Raw genomic sequence first — 24,750 nt, 5'->3', positions numbered from 1 at the left:
GAAATGTCTCCAAATAATATCTGCCAACATTTATGCACAAGTTTGTGAGCATGAAAATATTTCTGCAAGCTGGTAAAAATGACGATAAGACGTTACAGGGAAAGTTTTGTAAGCGAAAAGTTGTTTTTCTCTCTCTTTAGCTCGCCCATGCCTCAGTTTGTCTGGGTGATGGTAATCACGTCACGAATCACGTGGCCAAAACCAAGTCTAAAGCAGAAACAAGAAAAGAAAAGGAACTTTGTCAACTCTCTGATATTTGTCTGGGGACAAGGTAATCTTTCTTAATCTTCCTTTTTTCTTCAGTGCAGCAAAACTCTCAGCGCTTCACGATTTACCCACTGTTATTCCCTTAAACTAAATGCTACTTTTTTTCTCATTTTTTTTTTAGAAGTGATTACATTGGTGAGAAAAGAGTCTTCTAGAAAATACTGCTGCAAAAATGTGCCGCGCTTCATGTTTCCGGAAGTTTGGTTATTTCTCGACAGTTGTAACGGTTGTGTGATAGACCGCTACTGATGCTTTTTTATTTGCAGAACATGATGAGCGAGTTTCGGTTAGATCTCAGCCCTCTGAAAGAGCCCCTGGGATTTATACGTGTCCTGGAATGGGTACGTGCTTTTCAGTTAATGTATTTATGATCTTGAACTATTCTGTGTAGGTGCATCACAAATGATTAGAAAAAACTGACAACATTATTCTCATAACTTAAGTCACCAAATATGTATCATGCCTCTCTCATTCTCCTTATTTAAGGTAAGCACCAGATACCTTAATACAGATTTTAAGGTGTTTAAAACCCACAATAAGCATTTCTCCTTTGAAAAAGATACCATTAAAAAAAGAGGAAGCAGAAAGCAGTGTAAGGTGTTTAATGATGATTCAAACTATTTGAAATTTATTTGTATTTCTTCATATGTTGGTCTTTGTTCTGTTTAATCATATGCATGCTTCCTTTGGTTTCAATTTTTACTATATTCCTATAAACATTAATTCATTCCACCTCCACCACTGTCTTTACAGATATTTGCTATTTTTGCCTTTGCTACAACTGTGGGTTATTCTGGCTCTACCAGTTTCAACATAAAGTGCCAGTACAGTGACAACACAGAAATAAATGTATCCTACAGCTATCCCTTTAGGTAAACAATATGATTAACATACATATGAAACGCATTGTTTTTAATAAATATATTTTTCAGAATTTCCTTTTTTATTATTCGTTGTTTCAAAGGCTCAATACCCAGAATTACAGTGTCCCAGACTGTGATGTCAACGGAACAGTGTCTAAAACCAAACAATTGACTGGAGATTATTCATCTTCCGCTGAGTTCTTTGTAGCTATTGGAGTTCTGACTTTCTTGTACAGCACAGCTACTCTTGTGTTGTATCTGGGTTACCAGCACATATACCGTGAATCTCCTCGTGGCCCCAACATTGTGAGTGTTTATAGATTCAGGTTCACACTATCTATTTTAAGAGTTCTGTGTGCGTTCGTAAACCTCCACTATGTCTGTGCTTGCCTTTAAATTCATATCCCTTTTTATATTCAATGGCTGACTCAGACTCTGAATGCCAGCCAGTGCATATCTGATAGGCTAATTATCCGTTCCTGTCAGTCCTTATATCAGCCTGTTGAATATTATGCTGGATTTCAGCATCACTTGGTTGTATGAACTTTGTGAGCTGTTTCTGAACTGTGGGTTGGTGTGAAGAGTTCTACTTGTGTGTAAATGAAGAAACGGGGTGGGGGTTTTTTTGACAACAGCTGCAACTGTTATTCCAAACAAAGTGTCTTGAGGATAAAGTAAAGGCATTTGAGTGTTAAATATAAAACATTGATGCATAGATAACATTTATTAACATAAAACTTATAATTAAGTTTAACTTAACATAACTTAATAGTTAAGTTTTTTAATGTTTTTGATGTTATATTCTGTAAATTCTTTGTCATATGATTATTCAGAAATCAATCTAATGAACTAATTTGGTCCTTAAGAAACATTTCTTATTTTTATCAATGTTGAAAACAGTTTTTGCTGCTAAATATCTTATGGAAGCCGTCATATACTACCATTCAAACATTTGTGGCATGTAAGATCTTTAAAAAAAGATATTAATACTTTTATTCAGCAAGGACACATTAAAATAAGCAAAAGTTACCATAAAGAAAGAAACAATGTTACAAAAGATTTCGGTTTCAAATAAATGCAGTTCTTTTTAACTTAATATTCATCAAAAAAAAAACTAATCCTGAAAAAATGTGATCACTCTTTCTACATTAAATATTCAACTGTTTTCAACATTGATAATAATCAGAAATGTTTCTTAAGCATCAAATCAGCATATTAGAATGATTTCTGAAAGATCATGTGACACTGAAGACTGAAGTAAAATATATTAAAATTTAAAATATTAAATGTCTAATTCAAATTAAAAGGAAAAAATTTATTAATATTCCATTTCATTCGTTTTTTGTTTTTTTTTCCTGTATTTGTAATCATATAAATGCAGCCAAGGCTTCAAAAACATTAAGAATCGTAATTATTCCAAACATTTGACCGGCATATTAGAACAATAATAATATAATTTATAATACATTTAATAATTTATATACATATATATTTCAATATACATGTATTACTCTCTTTAGGATCTACTGTTAACTGGGATCTTCACTTTTCTCTGGCTGGTGTGTTCATCTGCGTGGGGAAAAGGCCTCACAGATGTGAAATTGTCAACCAGTCCAAATACACTTGTGTCTCTAAATGACATGTGTAAGAAAACCGGAAACAAGTGCACTGCTGGGCACGTCCCTTTAATGGGCCGCCTCAATTCCTCAGTGGTAAGAGGATTATAATGTATATGACATAAGGTGATCAGACGCGCCCCTTGCCGGGAGACGTTCAGCACAGGATTTCTAAATTCTAAAAGTTGTTTGCTCTGCGCAGATCGATCATTGTATGACATCAGAGCTATAGAGCAGAGCAGGCGGCTCCATGCTTTCAAGGTGCCATAGAATGGAAAACTGTATTTACCTTGACATAGTTGAATAATAAAGAGTTCTGTACATGGAAATGACATACAGGGAGCCTCAAACGCCATTGTTTCCTCCTCCTTATGTAAATCCCGTGAATGCAAAAGACCACTGAAAAATAGGCAAATCAGAACATAATAACGACTGTGACGTTACAGTCGGGATCACTAACAGTTACGCCCCCGACATTTGCATATACCCGCCCATGTTCTAGGCCAGCCGAACCTGCACAGCCGAATCATCGGAAGTTCTGCAGGTATTGTGAAGAAACAAGCAAGGATAATAGCAAAAATGGCAGATCATGAAAAAATAAAGGGGTTGTAAAGTGCAGGAATACCCATTGTATTCTGTGTTCTGTATCAGAATACATGTCTGTATTCAGAAAGGCACGGAAAGCAAATAACATTCTAATAAAATAATGAGAGCCTCTAAAGAGACAAGGTTAGCTGCTTGCTAGCAGTAGCCTGTTATACTACAGTACATAAGATTTCACTTACCACATAAACAGAGTAAGGAGAGATGACTGCGGATGATGGCGAATGATTTACAGATCAGAGCACCACTGACAAACATCTGATCTTGTAAAATGTGTGGTAAGTACTGCTGTTCCATAGTATAAACGGAGTACGTGCAATCGCGAATCTCGAAAGTGAAAGTAAAAAGCGATCGTGCATTTCAATGCCCCACATATTAATAGTGGCTCCCTGATGCCCGCATGTTATCTATAGTATAATTACCCAACGATATAACTGCGAGAGAAAGTACTGAAATATATATTTTCCCTGTGTTTCCTTCCTGCTGTGTGACCTACTGAAACGAGCCGCACTGTGAAACAGCCAATCAGAGCAGAGCTCAACATTATTATTCATGAAGGTAATAACAGACCATTTCATTCTATACCTTCTATGTAGATATCAGAGAACAATTTAAATTATTGTATCAGTGCATTCTATGGCACCTTTTAAATCGCTCTCGTGGTCTTTGATGTCATACAACAATCAATTGGCACAGTGCAAACAACCAACACCTGGTTATTTTAGGCAATTTAGAAATCCTGTGCTGAACGTGTCCCCGTGAAGTAGCACGTCTGGTCACCTTAATATGAAAATACTAAATCCATGATGTCATATATAGATAATTTAATAGAATTGCTTCTGATTTATTTATCTATCCTATTTTCCCACATATTTTTACTGCTAACCCTTGTTGGTATTTATGTAATGTGAATCAAATGAATCTTTGTAGATATTTGGATTCCTCAACCTTATCCTGTGGGGAGGAAATTGCTGGTTTCTTTACAAGGAGACGCCATTGCACAAGTCAGCCAATCAGCAAGCGGGAGCAGGACAGTCATAATTAAACAGCAGGTCACATCCATATTCATCAAGCAGGTGTCGTTTCAGGATTAAAGTGGTGCATTGCAACCGGTCGACTGATGTTATGAATCTACCTGACTTGACCTGTGTCACAAATCCACCAAAGGTCCTTGTCTATAGAATTTCTCCATTATATTCAGATATGGTCTAATTTAGATGCTCATTTTACACACTACAGCAAAGCTGTATACTAGAAAATGTACAAGAGCACCTTAGCAAATAAACTGTATGAAGTAAATTGCATCATTAAAAAAGTTACATTTCATCTCTTTAGTGTTACTGTCATGTTTCTCATGACAGTCATAATTAAACTTGTTACATGAACTTGTGAACATTTGAACTTGTCACATGAACAAAATGTACTGAATGTTTTTGACTGCTGTTGTGTTTAGTTAGTTTTGGCTTTATAAAATATCATCTCGGTTAACTTTTCCACTGTGCTTCTTGTGGTTGAAATGGCCTTATATGAACTGTGTGACTTATAACTTAGTTAGCCTCTATTTAAGAAATGTTTACATCCATATCAGGCAGGCATGACTGATATTAAAAATGAATTGACTGTTTTTGTTTGTTTAACAACTCTGGAGGCCTTAAATAAATAATCATGATTAGTTTTTATTGTGCATTGTATTGTTCTTTGGCCCACGTGTTCTTTAATTTCTATTTGGTAAATTACCTATGAAAAATAATTTCTAATTCTAATTTAATTAAATAGGCTACAAACACAAAGGCAAAGCACATTCTTAGCCAAAATGTCATCTTTTTATTATCTTAATGCTCGTAGTATATTAGCCTGCTATATTGTGAACATCAACTGTTGCTGATGCTGGTGAGTTGTGTGGATGTTTTTATTAAAACAGGATGTACTTTCCTTTTCTGATTTTTTTATATATATATTTTTTTTTTACAGAGTTTACAGATTATGATGTAATATAAAAAAATTGTAGTATTTCCTAAATGGGTATTTCCAGCGTTTTAAGCGCACGGACACGAGCTTGAAGCGAGGTTCGATTCCTGAACGAATTGTTCTTTTGAGTCGGATCTTTTCAATTAATCGTTTAATCCGTTCACAGACTGGACAATTTGTTCACGGGTTTCGATTCAACAAGTCTTCTGTTGAATCGGACATTTCCTTCTCTGTATTGATAAAAGCGTTTGGAGTGAACCGAGAATTTGAGGGATGGGAGTTACTCAAGGCAAGACATTACTGGCAAAACCTTTTTTTTTTTTTTTTTTTTTATGTTTGGTCCATTTTTGACATTTGGACTATTTTAGTTCTATAACTTATAACATGTCTTCTTTTTTTATTACACGTTATTTTTAAAGGCAGTTTCAAATTTGAGTTTTGATTTTTGACTGAGCCAGAAATCTCTAGCTACATACACCAAACTGGTGTTCCATATTCTGAAGGTATCTTTTTAATTCATTAAAGTCCAGGTGAATTTGTTGTTGTCTGTTGTATATTTTATGATTTATGCAATGAGAAAGAGATATCCAAACCCCCCTGTGTAAAAAATAGCTATGTCAGCAAAATGAAATAAATTTTAAATCTGGATTTATCCAATGTTCCCATGGCCAATGAAATGTTGTGCCTGTTCATGTGGTGTCTTGATTGCCTTGTCTAAAGTCAGAAATGTTATCTTTAGAGGTATTAAAAAATAATTTTAAAAAGATAAAAAGTCATTGTCATTTCTCCAATAAATAAGAGAAAAAGAAAGAAAAGAAAATATGCTTGTGGTCAAAGCAAAATGGTGAACATTTATACGGATTGTAAGTTTAAAAATGTTGAGTTTATGTAGGCTAATGTTTATATATATATATATATATATATATATATATATATATATATATATATAAACCTGCCCACAGACTTCAGATAAAAAAATTAGCCACCCTGGCTAAATCTTGCACATTTTACATTTATTATTATGCATTAATAATGTGTATTATCCCTGATTAAATAAACCGGGTGAACTGTGAACATTTCAAAAGAACCGACTCGCAGAATTGAGTCGGACCTCCCATCGCTAGAAAGTAATCCGTCGTGAGCGCGCAAGATGACGTCGCAATGCGCTCCCGTCGTGATGGTGGTGGATCGTGCACGCGCTAAATCGGTAATGGCTGCCCTAGATCGGCGGATTTCCATCGTTGACTTTGTAGGGCAAAGCTGGACCGCTTGGATCGACAGAGCGAACGTATCCACGCCGGGGGGTGAGTAAAATCATGTAGAGCTCTCGATACTTTCGGTTGTAATCGCGTCGAGCGAGCACAGGAAATGGATTCGTTTGAAGAGAGCAAACCCCGGCACCACGACCCAAACAAAGGCCCCGCCGGGTCCTAGCGCCGCATGGGTTGCGCTCCCACATACTGTACTTTTGGAAAATCTCCCAGGTCCTAGCGCTCCGTTTAGTAGATTAATATTGGCTTTACTAACATATACAGTCTTGAAAATGAGCTAATAATGTGCCCGAACTCATGTACGTTGTCGTGTTGGTTAGAGTTTTTAAAGCCAAAAGATGCGGCTCAGTATGTAATCTTCGGTGATCTGACAGCCAGCTCGACGGGAAGTGAAGGTCTGGCCAGAGAACTATCAAGATAAATAAACCTCTGAACCCATTTACACACTCACGGGTTCGTAATTACTCTGTTCGCCGCGAGAACATCTCGTTATTATCAGATTGTCATACGGTGACTGCATTATGAAACACTGGGCTGACATTTCCCAATGCAATAGCCAGCAATCAAGAGGCATCTTCACATCAAACTCCCCTTGCTTTGACTTTATTGATTTTTTGCATTACATCTGTATATACTTTAGCACACTGAGTTGGTCTCTCTCCATCTATCTTACTTATCAACTGATTAATAATAATAATTGCTTTTCTTCTGAATGTGGTTGATGCAATACAGGAAATGACCCATATTAATGAATGCAGTGAGCTGTGGTCATTAGAAATGAAAACATTAAGCACTGTTGCTTTGACATTTGATGGTGTGTCTAAAGCAGTTCTCAACTGGGGGATCAGGGCCAACTAGGGGGCCTCAACAAACTTTGAAGAGAACAGTCCAGGGTCTACAGAAATTACCCTGCCCTGAATTTTACTTCAACCACCTTCACAATTATACAGTCCAGCCTGGAAGTCCAATAGCCCACCTTAAGATGTTAGAGCTTGACGTGACTTAAAACGAGTTACAAATAATAATATATTAAAATAATAAAGCTTAATTAAATTGCTAAAAACTGCTGGAAAAGATGTAGGCCAACAACATGTAAAGGGACCTCACATTTGTGGTTAAAATTCACTACTAAACTTTGTTTTTGGTAACCTTTTTTTCCATCCTACTCACAAATACAGTTTCATTTCAGACCTTCTAGCTCCTAATCTGACTCGGTCAACCTCTGTACACAGTAAATGCATTTGTTCTCGCCAGCGTTATTTTAGTATGATACACATAATAGTATTTATTTGAATGTTTAATTAGTTTTAATTTTTATATTTTAATTTTAAAGTTTTAATAATTATGTAATGTGATTTTTGCCAAGGCAACATTTATTTTATAGGTACTCTATATCTGTCTGTCTGTCTGTGTATCTATCATCTTCTCAACTTCAGAATAGAAGCTACCCAAGCTAATTCACGGACCCTGTGCAGCAAAAAAAAAAAAAAGAATAGCTTTTTAATTTGCCCCCTGAACAGATTCTGATTCTATTAAAGAACATACGGTTCTGAAAATATTTCGAATTAAAAAATGAATTGCAGTTAGTTATCATTTTTAATATACAGTTCCCAAAACACTTTTTCACACAGGGCCATAGGTTTGGATTTTGTTTTCCCTTCATAAAAAAACCATTCATTTAAAAACTGCATGTTGTGTTTACTTGTGTAATCTTTGATTAATATTTAAATTTGTTTGATGATATGAAACATTAAAGTGTGACAAACATGCAAGAAAATAACAAAATCAGGAAGGGGGCCAACACTTTTTCACACCACTGTATATAAAGGAGTGTCAGTGTGAATGGTCTTTGCTTAGTGCTTCATTTCCTGTTTTGAAGGGCTGTTTGTTTCACTGCCTCTTTTAGGGTCCTCTCTGGAAGAGTGCAGCAAAAATGTGAAGAAACGGATGGAAACCATGACTCTTAAGAAAGCTGGTTAGGCTTATGATTGACAGATTGCAATGATTATGAATGAAACGATTTTACATTCAGAGTGAACCCTTGCCACACATAAAAGCATTTTTCTTGCCCTCACAGACATGTCGATTTATGGCCACTGCCCAGCTCATGATGACTTCTTCCTAGTGGTGTGCAGCCACTGTGGGCAGGTGGTGAAGCCACAGGCGTTTGAGAAGCATTGTGAGCGTCGTCACGGCCTCTTCAGCGAGCTCTACTACACGTCATCCACCTGCTCTCCTGACCGACCCCAGCAGGGGAGACCCCCTTCCCAACATGGAAGCCTTTGTGAGGTTCAAGACAGCAGGCACCAGGGGGCTGGTCCCCCACGAGTCCCACCACCTCATTCTCCCCTCCAGGGACATTCCAAACTACAGCGTGAAGGAACCAGGTGAGGAGGAGTGAAGTGCAGTTTAACTTGATCTTACACATCCACTGTGTATTCCAGTGTCATTTCATTCACGTGTTATTTTCCAGTATTCAGCAGGTGGATAAAGTTTCCCAAGAAACCCCTCCATCACCTCTACATTTACCCACGCCACCAAAAAAAGTAGCCCCATCAGTCGACAAACCAATCCAGAAAAGTTTGGACTCACACACTCACCCACACGGACCAAGAACATACAGCAGAACCTACAAGAAAGTCCTTAGTAAGTCTTAGAACAAAAAATCTTCTTGTCTATGAGTTTATTATTTCAGACATATTGTAGATTAACATGGATGATATTCCAAATATTCATGATTTTGCTGGCAGTCTAAAATTAATTTTAAATCCACTTTTTATTTGATCATTAAGTGTTTTAAGAGTGTGTCATTTAGTTTTAGTCTTGTGAATCTGTTCAAATAGTCCATTTAATCAATTTAAAGAACTCCATTAAAAATTGATTAAGAAAATGTCATTTATTCCTGTGATGGCAAAGCTGAATATTCAGCATCATTACTCCAGTATTCAGTGTCACATGATTCTTCAGAAATCATTCTAATATGCTGATTTGCTGCTCAAGAAACATTTCTTATAATTATCAATGCTGAAAATTGTTGTGTTGCTTCATATTTTTGTGGAAACCATGAAACATTTTTTTTAGGATTTTTTGATGACTAGAAAGATTAAAAAGTGTTTATTTGAAATTCAAATCTTTTGTAACATTATAAATGTCTTTACTGTAAATTTTAAATTTAGCGCAAACAGTAATAATTTATTTAAAGAAATTTAAAGAAATACCTCAAATATCATAACAAGAATTTTACTGTATTTGACTTTTTCCATAAACATTTTGAATAAAATTTATCTACAGTGTTTGTTTTTGGTTTCAAATGTTTTCTCTTCTTGAAACCTATTTGTTTATTTCAGAAAAAGAATGTGACTTGGACAAGCACTGTGGGGTGATGGATCCTGAGAGAAAGAAGCTGTGCACCAGACTGCTGACCTGTAATGTGAGTATATATTTAATATACAGAAACATGTACACCAGTATAAAAAATTGAGCGATTTTGCACCAAAGCATTCATTTCTTGCTGGTGTTTCTGTTATCTCCTCTGCTGCAGATTCATTCCATCCATCAGCGCCGGCAAGTGGTTGGGAGGCGGAAACGTTTCGACCAGCTTGTAATGGAGCTGAAGATGAGCTCAAAGCCTAGAGAGCGGCCCCCTTTGCCCAGAGAGGTTCCTGAAGAAGGCTCTGCCCACCATGAGACCTCTGTATCTCAGATTGGGCCTCTGTACTACAAATGCCAAATAACTAACTCTTCTATTCTCAGGTCTATAGTTCTGCATTCTGTGATTTAAAGGGATAGTTCACCCAAAAATGAAAATTCTGTCAATAATTACCCTCATGTCGTTCCAAACTTAAACCTTTGTTCATTTTTAGAACACAAATTAAGATATTTTTGACGAAATCTGAGAGCTTTCTGACCCTGCATTGACAGGAATGGAACTACCACATTCAAGGCCCAGAAAGCTAGTCGGCAGGACCACGCGCATGCGTTGTGGTACTCTCATGGACACGTGTCAAAGACTAATATGAAAGAGAAGTTGTTGAATAGTCATTATTTTTGTTTTCTTTGCATACAAAAAGTTTTCTCATAGCTTCATAAAATTAAGGTTGAACCACTGATGTCACATGGACTATTTTTACAGTGTCCTTACTACCTTTCTGGACCTTGAATGTTTCAGTTGCGTTGCTGTCTATGCAGAGTCAGAAAGCTCTTGAATTTCCTGAAAAATATCTATAAATAATTTGTGTTCTGAAGATGAACAATGGTCCTACAGGTTTGGAATGACTTGAGTGTGAGTAATTAATGACAGAATTTTAATTTTTGTGTGAACTTTCCCTTTAAATAATGGAGAGTGAAGCTTTCAAGCTTGTGATACTTGGACAGGACATTTATCTGAATGTGTGTGTTTACAGGTCCATGAATTCATCACCGGGTGTTGTAGAGATGAAGCAGGAATTGATGCGCTCTGAGGAGCCGCAGGTGGAGTCTCTCTCAGCCGATCTCTCCAGTGAGGAGAGTGACGGGGAGAACCGTGAGGACTTTGCTCATTTACCAGCAAGCACCTTGCACCCTAAACCCCTGGGTGTAAGTATTTTTCTTCATATCAAAATTGAAGCATTTTTTAAACTAAATCTTAATGTAAGATTGTTCATAATAAAAGTTACAAAAAATACAGTTTCTTCTAATAATAACCCATTTAGAGTAAAATGAACCCTTGCTTGTTTCCTCTCTCATGTTCTTGCCAGCTTTGCACCTTCGGGGCACGTGTTCTTGGCCGTAGTGTGTTAGCGTTTGACCGAAGGTTGCTCCACCTGCGGTCAGCTTTCAGTGTTATGATGGAGCAGCACCTCAGCACTTATCTATGGAAGTAAGATGTTCTATTACATCAAGCTGATGATCTTGTGACATTCACAAGGCTTATATTTTCTGTGTTCTCAACATTTAGCCGATTGCATGAAATGCAGTGAGGTCTAGAAGTCTGAGAGCACTATTAAAAATCCTTCTACTTTTGTATTTTCCTTATTTAATCCAATGTAATTTTTTTATTATAAATATGATCATCATAACAAATGTATTAAAAAAAGTAAAGGAATTCTTAATATTTTGAATTGGCTTGTGAATTAGAATTTTTATACATTGTGTATTTTTAGTTTAGGTTTTAGCAATGAGCTTATTATATTTAAAAAAAAATTTTTTTAGTTTTAATTAATTGTAATCCTTCAATTTAGTTGCAAAGGCAACATTTCTAATTTCTTATTATTTTTAATCTAATGTTTGTGCTTTAATTCATCTCTTTATTTTTCATTACAAATGTATTGTCAGTAAAAATATATTTTTTATTTTTTACTTTAAATATTTAATTAATCTGTTACTATTATTAAATGCTAATAATAATTACTATGTTTTTAAATTAGTTTAATTTATTTGCTTTAATTTATTTAATTACTAAATGGGTTGTTTTTAAATGTATTTGTGCAAGAATGGATTTTTTTTTCTCTTTTGCCTGTGAATTTTGTTTGTTGTAAGTATATCCTATGTCTGCAGGAAAATCCCTCAGGTGTCAGAACTATGCTCTCATCAACCCCTAAACACCACAAACACCTACAATTCCCATGATGCCACACGCACCTCAGTGCCCATCCGCAGCGCCTCTACTCTCAGGACAAGCACCTCAGGACAAGCAGAGCCCACTAACCTAACAGCCGCCTCCAAACTACCACCGAAAGTCCAGAAGACCTCAGGCCCCGCCCGGCCCCGTAACTCTGCGGGTCGAACCAGCAAACAGGCTTTGCAAGTGGGTTTCAGGGAGCTTCAGGAGAGTCCCACAGTCAGCAAGCGCCAGAAATCACCCAAAGAGGACAAGAACTCGCCTGGACAGTCCAAAATCCTATTTCTCCCCCACCACAAAGACCACCAGTCCTCCTTGAACAGAACTGCGATTTCTTCACCGCATGGACCATTTAATGACGCTCACTCACTTGGCAGCAGAACACACCCACCTGAAATGAAGGGGCTGATTAAGCAAAGCCCCGCCCACAACTCCCTCTCTCCCTCCCCAGAGTCTGATAAGGGAGGGGCCTTAGAGCTCAATCAAAGGGCTGTTGGGTACGAGCATAAAGGGCCTGGCAGGAAACGTAAGACCTGCGACGCCTCTCCCCCCAAAAACAATTCATGTGCCCCTAAACCCAATATCCTCTCCTCTTTCTCCCAAACTCACTCCAGCCTGGTGTCCTGGGGTGGGGATGGCAGACCAGCATCAACCTCCCACAGTCTGCAAAAGAAACTGTGCACAGAAGGTATGTTTAACACATTTATCTAGGGCTGCCACAAACGACTATTTTTATTTTGATTAATCTATCGACTAATTTTTCAATTAATCTAAACGATTAATTTCCCACAAAAAAATCAACAATTTTACTTAAAAATATTTTATTAAACCAAATGAAATCCACATTTCTATGAAATCATAGTGCAAAACATAGTGCAAGAAGCAAGTGTCCATCTCATAGTCCAAATCACTGAAATCAAAGTTCAGTATTATAGTGTGAGAAAAACAACATATCCACGTGTTCTAGTCTAATAATAATACAATTATAATCAAAAAACACTTTTTAAAGGAGCATTTACCAGGAATATTATTTACCAGAATTTATTTAGGAGAAAAATGTAAATGTGCAGTATTTCTGAAAAAAATACTTTTTAAAAAAATATAAAATCAATTAATTGGAGATGCTTTTTATTATTAAAATTGAATGGAACCATTAAAATGGAATTTAAAAAAAAGAATTTGGTACAGATAAAACTGTAAAACTCAATTAATTAGACTTAGAATTAATTAATTAGACTTAATTAGACTTTTTGATTAATAAAATGTAAAAAACTGAATTTGTAAATAAAATGGATTTCATAGGGCCCTATAATTTTTATTTTATTTTTTGTGGTAATAAAAATAGATTTAAGTGAACAAAAGCTTTTAAAATTACTTAAAATACTTATATAATAGCAATGATGCAATAATAATTAGTTCAAATAAAGTATCAAAAGCAAGAAATCTTATGGTTTTATTGAACAAAACTGTTCAAATGCAATGTATAATAAACAATAGAGCTAATGTACATTACAATACCAGCCTGCAGGGGGCGCTAACGACTTGATGATTGTTTTTACACATTACTGTGAGATCTAATCCTTGTTTAATATTGACCACGCACCATTTAATTCCAACGTACACTTAACCTTTAATGTTTGGCCATTTCTTTAGGACAGAAATGCTATAGCCGCTGTAATTATATGAATATGTGGACATCAAACCGTGTAAACTCAGAGTGAGGGTTTGGGCTTTTATTTTGAAATCGCGATGTATTCTCCTGTGTTTGTGTAGATTTATAAATGACTTACCTTACAAATCTGATGAAATGGCGCACATTGCGTTCTCAGATGAAGGTTATAATAAACCCAAACTCACAACAACATGCAGAGATGAGTTTGAGACGCTCCACATGTAAATGATAACAGTTTCTGTGGAGCTACTGTGCTTAACTACACACATGGAAATAATTAAAGAGCATATACTGTGTTAGAACTGCATCGCATATAATTATTTAATTAAATCATAGCGTTTGTGAATTCACAATTATGCTTAATTATGATTTTTTTTAATGGGTTAATATATCATGCAGCCTTGGAAAACAGTTTTGGATTCTCACCCTTGTAATGCGCCTCTTCCGGTATTTTGCCGGTTAGTCGACGCGAGCAAAATGAAGTCGAGGATTTTTAATCGATTTTTATATACACATATACATACAGTCATGGCCAAAAATATCGGCACCCTTGGTAAATATGATCAAAGAAGGCTGTGAAGAATGTATATATATATTTTTTTTTTTCAGTTCTAGTAATTTTAGTACTTAAACATTTATTTCAGTCAGTTGCCAAGGCAAGTTTTTTTTTACATTTGAATTTTTTTTATATAATATCTTATTTCAATTTCCAAAAACAGTTTTAAGTGAAAGTGAAAAGTGGAAGTGACATGACATGTGGCCAAGTATGGTGACCCATACTCAGAATTTGTGCTCTGCATTTATCCCATCCAAAGCCGGCACACACACACAGCAGTGGGCAGCCAATGGGATAGTTAAAAGGGTTTAAAGGGATAGTTCACCCAAAAATCTAAACATTTACTAACCCCCCTGTCGTTACAAACCTGTATGAGTTTTTTTTTTCTTGTGTCGAATATAAAAGAAGATATTTTGAGGAATGCTGGTAATAAGATAGTTGATGGTCCCCATTGCCTTCCATAGTATTTCTGTTTGGTTTTTCAAAATTCTTCAAAATATCTTCTTTTGTATTCAGTGTCAGAAAAGAAACGTATACAGGTTTGGACGACATGAGGGCAATGACAAAATAATAGCTAATAATATATAAATATCCTATTTTGTTAATTCTAGACGTATTGAAAACACTTAAATCGTACGTTAAACAGCATTTTATAATCTTTTATGTAAAATATTTGTTAAATTTCTATATTATCATCATTTTTGTACATGCAGTGAAAAAACTGAAGAAATAATAGACAGTTACAGTATGTAAAACTATACATTTTCCTTTACAAAATCCAGTTATTTTTCTTCTTTTTTTAGTGCTTATATAAATATTTCAACTACCCAAATTAAAAAGCTTTTATAGGCTATTAGGCTAATGATATGATTCATCTAATGTGAGTGCACATCATTAGGCATAAAACACTTAAATGCCGAAAATACTTAGTGCACCTTTAAGTGCTTGTCTGATGTGATATGTTAAATTATAACCGAATACGACCAATGTGTAAGGTTCTGGAGGCTCAAGCAGCTCTTGGTAGACATATAATCCTCTTGTTAGGGAAAGGAAATACATTAAAGTTATTGAAGAAACCTGGCGAAGCTTACTTTTTAAACACTTCAAAGATAAAAATACACAGTGTTAGATAAAACAACAAGCCTAGGAAGTCACAGATTGATAGTCTGTTAAGATGAATCATCAAGGTTTAATTCAGCACAGTGGTTGAGTCTCAGCTCTGAATTTAGATCCTTTTCCTGACCATCTGCTCTTCTTTTCTCCCAACAGCCAAAGCTTCTTCACTGAGGGAGTCTGCCTTAAACTCCTCCAGAAGCACGGGCTTACTGCCATGTATTTTCCACAAACTTAATGCACAGGATCGTTGAAGCTCACTGTAGGAGGATGTATCTGTATGTGTGTGTGTCTGTTTTGTATACTGTATTTCTATGTGAATGAATGTGTTTTTGAATGACCTGCAAATGAATATAAATACCTCAAGACCTTCCTTATGCTGCTAAACGGACTGTCAGATAATGGACTCTGAAATAAATATGCCAACACGTTTCTGTTGTCTTGCTCTTTATGAATTGAGCTGCATCATCTTACCACTAGATGACACTAAACGGCTAGATACCTCCATTTTACACAGACAGGCCAAAGGGTCATTTTTTGTTTGTTGCGCTGGATGAATAGTGGTTGTGTACTTCAGTGTAGATGCTGCAAAGCTTAGTTTACAGACGTCATTGTAGAAATGGCCTAGTGAGTGCGGCTTTATAAGACTCTTTTGGGTTAAATAAAAATCAGTATTTGTGGTACGCTGTCAATTTAACAGAAAATAATTTCATCTCATCCCTTGGGGCAAGTATGCAATTCAAGCATTAATAAGTGCTCATTTCAAAGATTCTGTATATAATAATGTGGTTATCGTGGAAACTAATGGTTCCTAATAGAGCTTGCTTCAGATAAATAGTGTCGGCTAAATGTAAACTAACATGATTATGATTAGACAGGAAGCAGAAAAACAGTCCATTTTATTTTTTTATTCGCTTTTATATTATTGATAAATAATACTTCTCATAGGTAAACTTCCATGTGGGAGGACTGCTCGTCCAGAATCAGTTTCTGGATTATTCTCAAGCAGTCAGTTTCGCTCTAGGATCGGGAACTACGCCATCCGGCACTCATCAGTCTCATTTTTGACATTCAGACTAAATAAGCTTTTACAATAAGGCCTCTAGCTCTAATACTGGACCTGACAAAATTTCTATTCTCGCTTTCAGAGGCTAGTAATGATGGCTGAGACTTTAGATCTCAATCCAATTAGGGTTCACAGTCTTTTTTAGCAGTATGTGTGTATATCAGGATGCTTGCTTACTAAGAATTGGTACAGATATGTCTACATTTCTGAGATTGTGGTAGATTTGTGTTAGTCTACTTATGTATTTTATGTACTCAAATCTAGACTTAATAGACTAGACTAACTATCAAATGCTGTTGATATTGTTACTTGTTTTGAATTCTGTTAATCTAGAGCAGGGGTGTTAAACTCAGTTCCTGGAGGGCCGCAGCCCTGCAGAGTTTAGTTCCAACACACATACCATGTAGTTTTCAAATAAGCCTGAAGGACTTGATTAGCTGGATCAGGTGTGTTTGATTAGGGTTGGATCTAAACTCTGCAGGGCTCTCTCTAGTTTGACACCCCTGATCTAGAGTTTTAAGAGTCTAAATGTTAGTAAAGAACAGAAGGGACTTGATCTAGTCTCTAGTACCATGTATCTCTAGCACCAAGTTTTTAAGGCCGTTCATATCAAAAAGGATAACTGTAACAAATATATTTCCACGTCAACAAAACATTGTTTATTACAATGTTATTGTCACTTTAAATGCTCAAGTGTCTTAAAGTTGTGTGTATTCTGATTTTTTTTTTTGTGAAAGTGATTCCAACCATATCGTTCCTCTGTGCCATTATAGCTTTGTAGTTACTATTATTATCCTCCTTGGTGTGAACGAGCCTACCGATACTAAAGCTAATATAGGACAGTTTTGAGAGTTAACATTTGCATTTGCACAAGTGCTTCTAAAATTGTCTATTTTGACATTCTGAGAGGCTGCAAGTCAACATGTAATCAAAATTCACCCTATTTACTTATTTACTAGATTTATTATGAACAATTCCTGTTATTTCAAGGAAAAAAATAGTTTGTCTTTAGAATATTAATCAGAATAACTTGCATTTTTCCTGAAATAACTTTTTGTTGTTGTTGTTTTTGGGTGTTAACCAATAGCCAGAGCTATTCGGGCATTTTATTCATCAAACCTGCATTCGGTCTGGCTCCATTCTGGTTTATAACGCCACTTTTCACAATTCAATCAATTTTCTGCCCCACTTTCTTTTGTTGTTGTTGAATATAACATTTCACTAAGAAATACATCTGATTACAAAAGTAAAACGGGCTGCGAACAGCAATTCACGTTGAAGTATCTAATTAATGCAACAGAGTTTTGGTACTTTGATGCAGTCTGTGAGGCTTCTTGAGATGTAATTTACTAACATTAAAAAATCTCAATTTCTGTGCCTAAATAACAACATATAATAGACAAATAGATGATCAAATTTCAAAATACATGACAGAGAAAGACCTTTACAGTTAGTGTCATTAAAATTGGTTTACCAATATCCTATAGTCACAAGTGGAATCAAGACAACTGTATAGGAACAACAATACACAGAAGAACAAGGAATTAATTGAGTCTCTTTGGAACCTCAAGGGGAAAAAAGCTACCTAAAATGACACGATCTCATAAACACTGTAAAAACAAACACTGTTTGCACATACAAAAGCACAGATGTACTGTCAAATGCTGAGTAATGAACAGTGGAACTCTGCTCATAGCGAAATAGCCAAGGACACAGTTCAGAAGAACACACATGACAGGGCCGAAAAGCTGCTGGATGTGGTTTTAGGGGGAGCACTTGGCTTTTCTGTCTCTTTGCGAACAGACCGCAGAGATCTCAGGCCTCCTCCCACAGCGCTTGTGATGGTAAGGCCTTTCCCTCCCCTCCAAACTAATTTTGGATTGCAGCTGGAGAGACGTGTAAGAGACCGTAACTGCCCATGACTGCAGTCTGCCATAGCTGCTATTATCTGTCATTCCCTCTCCCTGAGATAATACTGTTTGTGAGTTCATCCACCTATCAAACATTTAATAGCTTCACCCACTCCCTCGCTCGCAAAACAGGATGTAATTACTATGTTACTAAGGAAAGAGGTCGGAGGAAACTAAGATTGCTCCCGCTGATCCCAACCAGACCCTGTTATAAATATGTGGTTATGGTTAACACGTGAGATGTGTCCGATTTCTTTCCAGGAACACAAGAATGGAAGTGGCTTTCTCAGAATTAAGGGTTCTACAGACTGTGTGCACAGCGCTGGACGTTCTAAATTCATGTCTAGTTCTCTATCATCATTGACAGGTGTTCTAGAACAGTCCTATCATGCCTTTTGAGTCCACCAGGACAATAACGTTGTAATCAAAATGTGTAATGTTAATATCTGGTATAATATACTAGATAGCATCTAGTCATCTACCTTGAGCATAGCCAACAATCTTTACGCATTACATTATGATTCATATCAGTCTCTTTGGATTCCTATGGCATTGTATATGCAAATAAAATATTGGTCTTTGAAAGATCACTGCTTTATGCCTGTAGTAATGAGTCTCAGAACATGAGGGGGATTCGGCTAATCACTGCATCAAGTTCAAACTTCAAACTTGATTTTTTTAATTCATTTAGAAAGTGATAATGGTTTGAGCTAAAAAATAATAATTAAAAATTCCCTCAGCCTTTGGCATTTTATTACATCGGCGCTTCAAGGGCTTAAAAAATTACATCCATTCTGACAATGGATGAGTCAGCACTGACTCCAACCACCACAAGTGCAAATGAATGCAGAGTGAGAAGAGGTCTGAGTGTCCGAAACTGTTTTGGCTGTTGAATCCAGGCTCAAATCATCATAGCTTTAGAGATGAGAATGCAAGCAGATGGGACACGTCATTCTATTAAAAGATTACATTAGCATTTCAGTTATATGTCACTCCCTGGTTGTCATGACAGATGAGCTCAAGCGGCTGAAAATGCACACGTTCTGCATTTTTTATGCGAGGGGTAATGCGTTCAAAAATGGCTGTTTTTAAATATAGTTTCATATAGATGGAAGTTTTACATTGGTATCCAACATTTAAACTTCTAAAATTGCTGATGAAATTGGACTGAAAGAGTCTAGATTCAAACAGCCAATCAGGTTTAACCAGGATAAGATTTTTTCCCATTGCCATTTATAGGTGGAGGATATTTCATATACAGTAAGTGTTTCAAAAAAACCTCTAATGTTCCACAGAAACGAATGCTTTTCCATCATTTTCTTGTGACTGTACTCTCAAATTCTATAGTGTTTCCCCTGCAATGACCAACTGCATATGGCTTTACATAAAGTGGTAAGGTTGGTCAGTTAGCATAAATTGTGGTAAATATGATTAGCTACAAGGGCTTCATTCTATGCTATATTCTTCTTAGCATTAGCAGTCTGCAAAGCTCATGCTTATGATGTGATTATATAGAGGATGTATTCATGTTCTAATTACTCTCAACCTATAGCTTTCTCACTTGATCATTGAGAAATCGCAAATTGCATTTGTTGTTTACCCAGACTACCTCTAGTCACACTTAGTGGGCTTAAACTCACAGGAACATCTAAACACTCCAAGTTTAGATTCCACTAATATGGCAAGACCTTTTCACAGTATATACTTAAGTGCTACAGATTAAAATGCTGGAAAGGTTTTGCAGAAACAGCCAAACACTGAGGATGGCAAACTGTGTACTTTAGTCTCTTAGTCCAGGAAAGCCACAACAAAGAACTGTCTCAAGCCAAAAAGACACATCCTCCCTCAGACTACCATGGGAGTATCAGAAAAGGCCGAACTAATCGAGTCTGCCACTGATTTCTTCCGCTTTCCTTTTCCCTGCATGGCCTCCTCATCCATTTCTTCATCTCCGTTCGGATTCACCTTTCCGTTCTGTCCCTGCAGATCCTTGGGGTCTATGAAGGCCACGTGCCTGTTAAGCTCTGCTTTGGTTGCCATATTCTCATGCGTCGGGGTGGCACTGAGCATGGAGGAGTGGATGCTGTCTTCATGCTGGTTCTTTTTGCCTTGGTCTGGACAGCAGAAGCAGCGACAGGGTGTCAGGTACAGATAGATAAGTACCAGGACCATGCTAGCCAAGCAGCCCACCAGAGTGGTGTACGCAGTGTTGAGGGTCTCACCATTGTCGTTGAGGGTGAAGTTGTGGACTTTGACCACCACATAGAGTGTTTCGTTGAGGTATTCACTCACGGCGAAGCAAGTGTACACACCGGAGTCCTCAGGTCGTATTGATTTTATCTCAAGGGTGCCATTATTGACAAACTTGTTGTTATTTGTATCGCTCTGGTTACTGTCAGGAGGCACCAATATGTTTCCAGGTAGCATCCACGTCTTGAACATTTTCCGCTGTTTGGTATCACAGCTGAGGGTGAGCGTCTGCTCCAAATAAGCCTCTTGGTCGGTTTCCTTAAACGTGCTGCAGTTCATATGTGTGTTGAGATCGTACAAACGCAGCACCCGTTTATCTGGGCTGGGATGCACGCAGGTGTGTTCGTCCTTGAAGTCCACCGCTGAATTTAGCCGTCGGATATACCAATGAGCCATCAAACTGTACAGCTCGCAGTCGCAGATGAGGGTGTTGTTGTGGAAGTACAGCCCGTTCTTGATCCAGGCCGGCAGCACCTGGAGGTCTTGAATGGGGAGAACTTTGATCCGATTGGAAGACAAGTCCAACAGGCTCAGCTTGTCCAGTCGGCTCTTGTCCTTGACGAGCTCCAGGGGGAAGCGGGACACCTGGTTCTGGCTCAAGTAGAGCTTCTGCAGGCTACTGAGGCCTGAGAAGGCTGTGCGGTCGATCTGCGAGATCTGGTTGTTGTAGAGCAGTAGAACCTCCAGATCTATCAGTGGCTCGAAAATGGACTCATCCAGCTGTCGCAGTTCATTCGATGACAGATCCAAGTAGCGCAATTGATTTACGAAAATGAATGCCTCAGTAGAGATGAACGACAAACCGTTGTGGCTGAGCAAGAGGTTGTGGAGGTTGGGAAGTTTGTGCTTGGTCCATTGTGCGCGTAGTCCGGTTATCTTGTTAAAACTAACGTCAAGCACAGCTGTGTAGTTGGGCAGCTCGGACGGAACCATCGTCAAGTTCATCTTGGAGCAGCTGACGATGTTGCTGGCGCATATACACATTTTGTGACAATTCAGCATTGATCCTCTGGAGCTAGGGATCAGTGCAAGAATAAAGGACAAGCGGACGACCCACCTAATGCACCACTTTATGGAAGGGGGCATCTCTGACACGCCGTTAAAATGTGGATGTAGCATAAGTCATAGAATCCTCTTCAGTAATGCGGCTGTGTAAATCCTTTCCACACTGTTTGGAGGAACAGCTTGTGGGACTGATGATGCAAATTTAGAGCTACAAGACAAAAAGAAACAAAAGTGATTTATGTTTTATGTACTGTTACAAAAAACAAATTGTCACAAATTGTTAACCTGTTTAGACCCACTGTCCATTTCTTTCTTTTTCTGTCAGTTATTAATCAATTCACAGAATTTTTAGTTGGCTACAAAGCAAATGCTTCATTCATTGCTGCTTTTTGACAAAATATTTTGGTTTTGAAACTGTGACCTGTGACAGGGCAGAAAATAATAACATAATTATATTTATAATTTAGTTATATTTAAATTGAGTCAGATTATCTGCAGATCATGCCTGATAAAAGTTATTATATGGATATTTTGTTTTCATAGCCATTTGCCTGTAAAAATAATAGACGTATTGCACTACATTGCTTATGTATTGATATTCAACTTTTATGTCTGTCTGAAAACATGCCAAAGTTGTAGGTGGTGTGGCACTGTGAAGAAAAAAAACCCTGAGCTGGTCACTGAAAAAGTGCAGGTTTGAGAGGACGATTCACATGACCGTCACTATATAAATTATATACAATGTTCAGTAAAAAACAACACTCTTTTTTACTCTATATGGCCAAGTTTATGGTTGGTAAAAACTGTTTTAGAATATGTAAACTGGTAAAAGCAGGCAAAACGTTTTGGACCAGAAAACAAACCAGCTACCATCTAGTCATAAGGTGGTCATTAAACTAGTCTGTTGGTAGCTGGTCAACGAGCTATAGCTTCCGCCAACTAATGACCATCAACTACACTGGATTTTCCAACGAGGTTTTTAAGTAGAAATAAAACATGGTCACCGTTTGTGTCCTTTGGAACATAATTCGGGTTTGAACGGTTTAAGGTAACATGAATGAATGTGAAAACAGTATTGTCAAGACAAGCGCGCGCTCAACGCGCACAACCTTATGCATGCGCATAGGTTTACAAACAAGCTCTATTCATTCAGAGAAGAGTACGTGGATCACATAGCGGTATCTAAATGTACAACAACAATATGTGTTTTATTTATTATTTTATTTATGTATTTTTATGTGTTTGCATGTCAAAGGGGGAGAAAAAAGCTAATTTGATAAACACCGGGCAAAACTCATTGTAAGTGTTAAGATCTCTGTGTTACGGCCTCTACGGACTCAACATGGTGTAGCATTGCACCATTTAGCGTTTGCATGCAGTAACCCGTGATTTTAATGGGATAAAAATTACACAGTCCTAAAAAACGCATAAATATATGACCTGCATACTGTTGTGCCTAAAAATGTAATTATAAAGTAAGACATTGTCTCTTTTTGTCCCTTTCACATCACAGCAGTGTGATACGTCTTTCCCATTTAAAGAAAAGACAAAACTGAAACGACGAGGAAGAGGTGTAGACGTGTAGTTTTCAGAGAGACTGAAAATAAAATGTTTCCAGCGCGAGCGCAAAGCGACAAATGATGGCAGACACACAGATTAACACAGGCAAGAATATAACATCACGCAAAGAAATAGATTCAACGCCATATCTCAGTACTAACCTTGAGATGTATCACCGCAGAGACACATTAATCCCTTTAGAAAGTCCATTTCCTAAGGAGCGCCAGCTTCTCTATGATGCAGTGTGACTGAACGGGTGTAAATAAACCCGCCGCAGCGCACACACCTCTGATCAGCAGCAGCAGCATCTCTTCATGGGCGCATGAGCAGACCTGCACACACACACACACACAAAATCAACGGTTCCTGAAGCACTTGAGTCTGTGTCCATAGGCGAAGCATCCTTGAAGACGTCCGTATTTCGGCCGTACTTTCGTTTTGATTTACATAATTTTTTAAAGATTATAACTGAGTATAAGCACCTAATTACAAATTTATCAAGGTACCTTATTATTTCTGGTCAATTTTTATATAAGAGCATGTAGAATGCTACAAACAATAATCTATCTATCTATCTATCTATCTATCTATCTATCTATCTATCTATCTATCTATCTTAGCTGGTAGAATTTAGAACTTGATTATGAGCAGCTTATGCAGCTAAGCCACCTATCATATTCCAAAACACCAAGTAAACATCTTAAAATGGATTTTCTGACAGGCATGAGGCAACTGCAATGATAATCAAAGATTAAATACTTGTACATATTAATTTTATGCTTTTGTTTGATTCAATGTAATACTTTGAAATCTACAATTTTACTATTTGAATCCATTATGGTTACTCTTTAAAACAAGGTTCCATTACATTAATGTATTGACTTAACCAACAATGAGCAATACATTTTGTTGTTACTAATTTTTGTTAACATTAAATACAACTATTCGTTGTTAATTCATGTTAGCTCAGGTCCATTATTAACAAATACAACTTTTGATTTTAATGATGTATTAGTAAATCAAAAGTTGTATTTGTTAATATTATGTAATGTTATTTATGAAAAATTACACAGAGCTATATTTAAATATTACATAAATAAAGATAGAAATCTGACACTTGTAACAAACAAAGTAATAATCTCTTATGCAAGAGAGTAAGAGTAATTCTCTTCCATGAAAACCCAGGAGAGCAGGCGACAGGCTGACACTGACGCTCCTGCAGGTTTGTATTTGCACTCTTGCATACGTAATTGCATTAGTCTGGCCTTTAGTTAATTGCCTTTCTCCTTTTGTCTCATAAAAATTGTCCTTTGAAACGACTTCAGATGAATAAAAGTCTGTGAATGCATCAACATGCTACCTAAAAATGCCAGTAAATAAATAATTCCGCAGCTTCCCAGAATAGAGCCACAGTGACTAATTTGCTAGACA

At 36.9% G+C, this 24,750-nt stretch overlaps 3 protein-coding genes across 6 annotated transcripts; 2 read left to right on the top strand and 1 right to left on the bottom strand.

The window, feature by feature from the left end:
- The first annotated feature begins 209 nt into the window (after positions 1 to 209).
- On the top strand, positions 210 to 5,027 carry LOC306849253 (synaptophysin-like protein 1). Of its 4 annotated transcripts, XM_079384151.1 has the most exons (7): positions 232 to 271; positions 389 to 402; positions 534 to 608; positions 1,021 to 1,139; positions 1,232 to 1,436; positions 2,651 to 2,842; positions 4,280 to 5,027. In XM_079384151.1, the coding sequence occupies exons 3-7, from the start codon at positions 537 to 539 to the stop codon at positions 4,388 to 4,390; spliced, it is 699 nt and encodes a 232-aa protein (XP_079240277.1). In that variant the 5' UTR covers positions 232 to 271; positions 389 to 402; positions 534 to 536; the 3' UTR covers positions 4,391 to 5,027. The 4 variants fall into 4 exon arrangements, with proteins under 4 accessions (XP_079240274.1, XP_079240275.1, XP_079240277.1 ...); XM_079384148.1 differs by lacking the exon at positions 389 to 402 and having other exon boundaries at positions 210 to 271; positions 506 to 608; XM_079384149.1 differs by having other exon boundaries at positions 221 to 271; positions 389 to 608.
- A 1,448-nt stretch (positions 5,028 to 6,475) lies between these two features.
- LOC306849270 (ataxin-7-like protein 2) lies at positions 6,476 to 15,960 on the top strand. Its single transcript, XM_079384191.1, has 10 exons — positions 6,476 to 6,621; positions 8,495 to 8,563; positions 8,666 to 8,975; positions 9,062 to 9,234; positions 9,936 to 10,018; positions 10,130 to 10,341; positions 10,992 to 11,163; positions 11,325 to 11,446; positions 12,124 to 12,875; positions 15,685 to 15,960. The coding sequence occupies exons 1-10, from the start codon at positions 6,495 to 6,497 to the stop codon at positions 15,780 to 15,782; spliced, it is 2,118 nt and encodes a 705-aa protein (XP_079240317.1). The 5' UTR covers positions 6,476 to 6,494; the 3' UTR covers positions 15,783 to 15,960.
- Positions 15,961 to 17,324: 1,364 nt separating this feature from the next.
- LOC306849269 (amphoterin-induced protein 1-like) lies at positions 17,325 to 23,647 on the bottom strand. Its single transcript, XM_079384190.1, has 2 exons — positions 23,481 to 23,647; positions 17,325 to 21,967 (listed from the first exon to the last, which is right to left on the bottom strand). Exon 2 carries the CDS (start codon positions 21,871 to 21,873, stop codon positions 20,350 to 20,352), a length of 1,524 nt encoding a protein of 507 aa, XP_079240316.1. The 5' UTR covers positions 21,874 to 21,967; positions 23,481 to 23,647; the 3' UTR covers positions 17,325 to 20,349.
- Positions 23,648 to 24,750: the final 1,103 nt, after the last annotated feature.

The sequence above is a fragment of the Barbus barbus genome (assembly GCF_936440315.1).
Source record: "Barbus barbus genome assembly, chromosome: 29".
NCBI lineage: Eukaryota > Metazoa > Chordata > Actinopteri > Cypriniformes > Cyprinidae > Barbus > Barbus barbus.
Note: the sequence above shows the minus strand (reverse complement) of the source record. Positions and strands in the feature narration are given on the sequence as shown.